The sequence below is a fragment of the Chinchilla lanigera genome, unplaced genomic scaffold (genome assembly GCF_000276665.1).
Source record: "Chinchilla lanigera isolate Chin_1 unplaced genomic scaffold, ChiLan1.0 scaffold00242, whole genome shotgun sequence".
Taxonomy (NCBI): Eukaryota; Metazoa; Chordata; class Mammalia; order Rodentia; family Chinchillidae; genus Chinchilla; species Chinchilla lanigera.
This window is the reverse complement of record NW_004955643.1, coordinates 60,991-66,990: the sequence shown is the minus strand read 5'-3', so window position 1 is coordinate 66,990 and position 6,000 is coordinate 60,991. Positions and strand designations below refer to the sequence as shown.

At 46.4% G+C, this 6,000-nt stretch overlaps 1 gene segment (V, D, J or C); it reads right to left on the bottom strand.

Annotated features, from left to right (window-relative positions):
- Window positions 1-787: 787 nt before the first annotated feature.
- Window positions 788-1,363, bottom strand: LOC102006627. The segment is given in 2 exon segments: window positions 788-1,152; window positions 1,259-1,363. Coding segments are annotated over 2 exon segments (375 nt in total).
- Between the last annotated feature and the right edge of the window lie 4,637 nt (window positions 1,364-6,000).

Here is a 6,000-nt window from a genome sequence, read left to right as displayed (position 1 = left end):
GGCTATAAATTTTTTTCTTGGTGTCTACTGGTCTACATTGGACATTTTACTTTTACATGGTGAGATTATTGATACTTGAAATATTAAAATAAATTTGTTACAAATTCAACAAATGTAGCTATCAAGTGTTAAAAATATTCTACATATTATGTGAGACGTTGCATATAAATGTTAGCGTGCATGAAGAAGACAAGGAAAAACTCTGAGCTCATCATTATTCCGTGTAAATAAAGGGACAGAAATGACTCACCGGGGGCTGAATAGCAAGGACCGTGAGGTAAAGTCTGCCCAGAGCCTCAGTGCACCTGCTTCTGCTTTGGGACCCAGGAGGTCTGGTTCCCGGGCATCCTGATCATGCTGAGGACTCTATCGTGGTCCTCAGTACCCTGAGCAGCCCCCGGTTGAGCATGGCTTTTGTTGGACCTGATCGCCGCCGAAGTGAGGTTGTTGTCTATACTCAGACTGACTGCCTTTCACTGTGGATTCCAAATTCCTATGAGAACTTAGCAGGTTCCCTGACACTGCCAAGGATCTTATCCTGATGAAAACCGCAGCAGCATTTTTAGAGTAAGTGTTAAGTCGAGGCTTCCACAGCTGAGAATGTGTTCTCCTATTTAAACAAGTGCATCTAACGAGAGACATCAGAGGTAAGGACAGACATAGGAAATTGGAGTAGCTGGGAGTGTTTCATGTTGAAAAGGAGTCTCAGATCCTAAGAGGAAAAACAGCTTTAACCTCGCTCTAAATCAACGCTTGGTTCTTATGCATCTCCAGCCCCGCCTGCTGGTCCTGAGCTGCCTTGCAAAGAGGTTTGTGTCTGGGCTCACCCTGACATCTCATCACTGTGTGTTGTACAGTAATACACGGCCGTGTCCTCGGTTTTCAGTTGGGTCATTTGCAGATACAGCGTGTTCTTGGCGTTGTCTCTGGAGATGGTGAATCGGCCCTTCACAGAGCCTGCGTAGTTTGTGGTACCACTATTATGGTTAATTCTCCCAACCCAATCAAGACCCTTTCCTGGAGCCTGGCGGACCCAGTCCATCCAGTAGTTACTGAAGGTGAATCCAGAGGCTGCACAGGAGAGTCTCAGGGACCCGCCAGCTTGCACCAAGCCTCCGCCAGACTCCACCAGCTGCACTTCACACCGGACACCTGCAAACACAGAGACATCCTGCTCAGGAAACTGTCACACAGGCCCACTGTTTATCCCACTCATGTCCACTCACACCCCCAGTATCTCTTGTTCACCACAAATCACCTTTTAAAACAGCAACAAGGAAAACCCAGCTCAGCCAGAGCTCCATGATGGGCCGTGGGTGCTCAGGCCTGATCAACAAGTGCAAATCCTGGGCGTGCACAGCTGCGCTCCTCTGCAGAGCTGCGGAGTCAGGGCTGGGCTGGGCTGGTTTTCATCAGCAGCCTGAGGCTCTATTTGCATGACCTCCTGATATATAGACAGCTGTCTTGTGGAAGCCTCAGCTAGAGGAGCACATGAGATTGTTCCAGCAGATATTTTGACATATTCATAATAGGGAATATATGATTTCTTACTGTGTGCATGAGTTGTGTTGAACACTTAACCTCATTAGTTTTCTCATAGTTACAAATGTACGTAATAAATGGGTTTGGTCATTTCCTAAGTTTTGAAGCTGTGCATCAAGAGCATGAAGCACAATGGACCAATGAGATCTGAGCTCACACGTGATGAGAACATCTCATGTGTTTACCTCTGTCCTTCTCACAGTGTTTACATGCACCGTGAGCAATTCCACGGCAGAGTTCGCATGCTTGGTGATGTTTCCAGACCTCTTACCCTAATGAGAGTACTTGACATGATTTCCTGCATCCTGAAGATTCCCTAAATAATTACACAACCAGAATTTTCAAGCCTGTAGCTGATTCTCATATAACCTGTTTTATTATCGATCTCTGTATTAATATTTCCACACTAATTTATGTATATCATATACAATTAGTGATGACTAAATGATATATATTTTAACATAAATATACAACTTGTTGAGTACTGACATAATTGTTCGCAGGGTCATATAAGGCAATAAATTCTCCTAGAGTTTTTTGAAAATTCTCCTTCCTGTGTCTTCCTTTATTCCACCATTTCCTCAGCTGAAACATTTATTTCTGCTTGAGATAGTCCATTCTCATGGTGGTAAACGTAGCAGATTAATTCTTGGTGGAGATGGTGACCACAGTGGTGGGTATTCCAAAGCATATATAACCTAAAATTCAGTCTTCTTTCTAGTATATGCACGTTGTGATTATCCTTCCACCAAAGTAAATATGAAAGATATAAAGAAATAGAGAATTAGCAAACACTTATGTATTCTATCTGAACACCAGCAGAAGCACTCACATGCCTTGGTGCTCTGCCCCTTCCAAGTGAACTACAAAAGATGGATTGCAGGGTCTCCTCGGATTATACAATTCTAGCACAGAGAGGAAAATCCCAGATATTGACAGGAAGGGGCTCATTCTCCAGTTTCTTTCTCAACACCCACTACTGGGTCCCTTGCTGGTTTTCTGTGGATCCCCCGTGCCCTCTCTGACAGTCCAGATCTTTCCTTACTGATCCTGAAAATCCTTCTCTCTTTTGTCTTGAGCACACCCTGCTGGTCCTGAGCACCCCTGCTGGTGGTGAGCACACCCTGCTGGTCCTGAGCATGCCTGTGGAGAGTTTTGTATTTGGGCTTACATTCATTTCTCCTCACAACATATCTTGCCCAGTTGTGTCCTCCATGTTTACTGAGCCAACCTGCAAGGAAAATTAATTCTCAGATGTGTCTTAGAGGATGCTGAGTTGACTGTCAGGGATGGATTATCAGCTGTACCTCTCTTAAAATCATCCTGCCCTGCCCGTTCAATCCCCTTCCCTGAGGGCTGATGGATTCAGCTCTCAGAGCAATCACTATTGGTGCAGTGACCAGAAAAGGCAGAGCTGAGGGACAGACCATGTCCCATCTCTTGCAGCTGCACCTAGGTAAGGACATTTGGGACACAGAACACAGTGAGTTTTGAGCTCAGATGCAGCATCCCCACAGGTTCCTGTCTGAACTTTGGGGCCCTCATGTCTGGGAGCTGCCAGCAGGAAAAGGAGCAGACAGTATTGTTGCACTTTCTTCAGATTAGCTATACAAATCCCAGAATGTACCCTAAAGTGTGGGGAAGAACCTGAATTAAAACAAATGTGTGAAGAGGGGCACATACTGCATACAGAAGTAACCATGTGTGTGATGTCACCATAGGGACCCCGTGGTGTCCAGTTTCATATCCTGCAGTTCAGTCTTTATTGGACTGTATTGTGGTGATCTGTATTTTGCTACTGGCTAGGATGTAGACGTAGGTTGTGTCCTAGCAGTGACCCATCTGGTCCCGGTACCAGGCAACTGCTATGATGCATCTTTTAAACAGAAAATATCATCTCTCTCTTACATGCAGAGCAAACAAGGTCAAATGCTTTGGAATTTGAAAAGTAACCAGAAAACTGGGCCCACAGTCTTGGGGAGGAAGGGTCCCCAGAGTCGGAAAGGACGGACACATTCTCCCCGCCTTCCTGATCTGCATGGTGGGGAAGCAACTGGGCTGAAGTCCAGCCTGAGATCTTGTACGGGCAGATCTTGAGGCTAAGACTCTGTGCTCTTCTTGACAATAATATATGGCTGTGTCTGCAGGGCCCACAATGGTCATAATAAGGAACACCTGGTTATTGGTGGTGTGCTTGGAGACTGAGAGCCGGCTCGTCAGTGCTGGGCTGTAGTTCTTATCATCATCCCAATAAAAGATTGCCAGTCACTCCAGGTCCTTCCCTGGGGGCTGACGGATTCAGGCTACACCCATACCAGATGTGCTCAGTGAGAAGCATGAGAGGAAGCAGATCAGCATGAGGGTCTGTGTTAGGGTCACCAGTCCAGAGCCAGAATCCTTCAGTGTAATCTGGGACAGTACTCCGTGCAGAAACAGAGAAGGTGAAGCTGGTTCAGGGGAGGACAGGAGCCTTTGCACCCCTGAGGGCCTCATCCGAGCACTCACAGGCAGCAGCAGGAGTGCGGAACAAAGCCTGTCCATGGTGGGCACAGGAGTCCTGACCCAGGCCCTGCTGGGTTGGTTGACCCAGGGAGGGAGGAGCTGGAGACTTGCATTCCCCTCCCCAAAGTCCTGACCCTGATGGGAGGACTCAGAACTCAGGGGTGTGAGCCTGTGATGGAAACACATGGGTCTTCAGAGGTTGTTCCTATGCCTGACATCTATGCGAGAACACCTGCGCACTGGGGACCAGGATTTCAGGACACTAAGGCTTCCATGAGACCTGTGCTTGGAGGACATCACAGCTGAGGCCCATCCCCACTACTGAACAGGGTCCTCCCTGTGCTTCCTGTCCTGGAGGATGGGAGGAGACCAAGATGGATAGTGTCCCTCAAGCAAGAGCACTGCATGTGGGGGAAAAGAAGGCTACTCCTGTCTGATGAGTCCTGTTCTGTCTGTGACTGGCAGAGAAAGGGATGGATGGTGAGCAACAGAGAGGGACAGTGGGCGAGTCATTGTCAGGTACTCTCTGAACAGGTGTCTGCTCCATGGAGTGTCGGAATGTGCGTGTGTCATCCCACAGGGACAGTTTATGGATAACCCACCCTGTCTTCATGTCCAGTCAGCCTGAGGATGTGGAGGACGTCATGTCTGACTATCTTATGCTTCTCCTTTGAGGCAGTCTGGGCTTGGGAATGCTGGGGTGGACTCGGGCACAGCTGGCTGATGGCAAGTTACCTCCCAGCCTCACTTTGCTACTGAACTGGAAAGGTGCCAGCCACGTATGCCTCCAGCACAGCAAGTCCTTTTCATGGCAAGAAATTGTGCACAGAGTGGGCATTTCTTCGACAACACACAGATATGTTGCACCCAAGTCTGTCTATCCTGAGCTCCGTGACTGTGTGGAATTTAGTCATTTGGTCTGACTTTCTAAGCTCTGTTAATTTTCTGGGTTTTTGCATGGTTGTGCATCTCTTACTTCTCATGACAGTCTTTCTGTGTATACTGCTCACTGTTACTAAGAGCTTTCACTGCCAAAGTAGAAACCATGAGTAAGATTAGGGAGATCAGGTTATGCCACAAGCTCAATGCCCTCAGAATCACAGAGAAGACTGTGAGAAGCAGAGGGAGGGCAAACTGGACCCTCAAGGTCAGGACTAGTTACCGTTGGTGTTCTACCAATGCTTCAAGATGCTCAGCTGGAATGGACGTCCCTTGTTCGTGGCTCCTTTTATGTGCTCGGACCTCAGAACATGTGATACTGGACTACATTTGACCAAATTACCAACTGAATTTACATCACAAGAAGTTGATCATAAGGAAATTCTTTCATTAAAATTATTTCATTTCAGCACCCTACTTTTACTCACTCAAATAATACATATAGGAATCCGTGTTAAGTCATCACACACGTGTATAATTTCTCACAGAAGCCTCAGTGAGAGAGGCAATGTGATGAAGAGTTCACACTTGCTAGAACTGGGCCCAGTACTGGTGCTTGGGCTCCTCATCATTGGACACAGCTCTTCCCTCAAGAGCTCCAGGACAGAGTTGAGCATGCGTAGTGAGATTCATGGACCCTCTTTCCTACATTAAAAATGTGTTGTTCTTTGTCTCATTCCAGTGTTTCCTGGGCTTCAGGGATGCATCACCTTGTGGACATCATGGTCACACTGGCGTGATGGTTGTAGGTCACATATAAGGCAGTCCTGACTCAGTTCAGGTGGAGCAGGTTGCACAGAGATATTAAAACCAAATATTGCTCTACCTTATTTTGTGAAAAAACTATATAAATTGGGTAAGGAAAATTTAATATAATGCCTTTACATGATATCAATCTATGTATCTGTCTATCTATTATCTGTCTATCTATCTATCATCTATCTACGTATATCTGTCTATCTATCCTAGGCTTATCGATTCATCATCTATTCTTTTCATTTTTAAAATATACTCCCT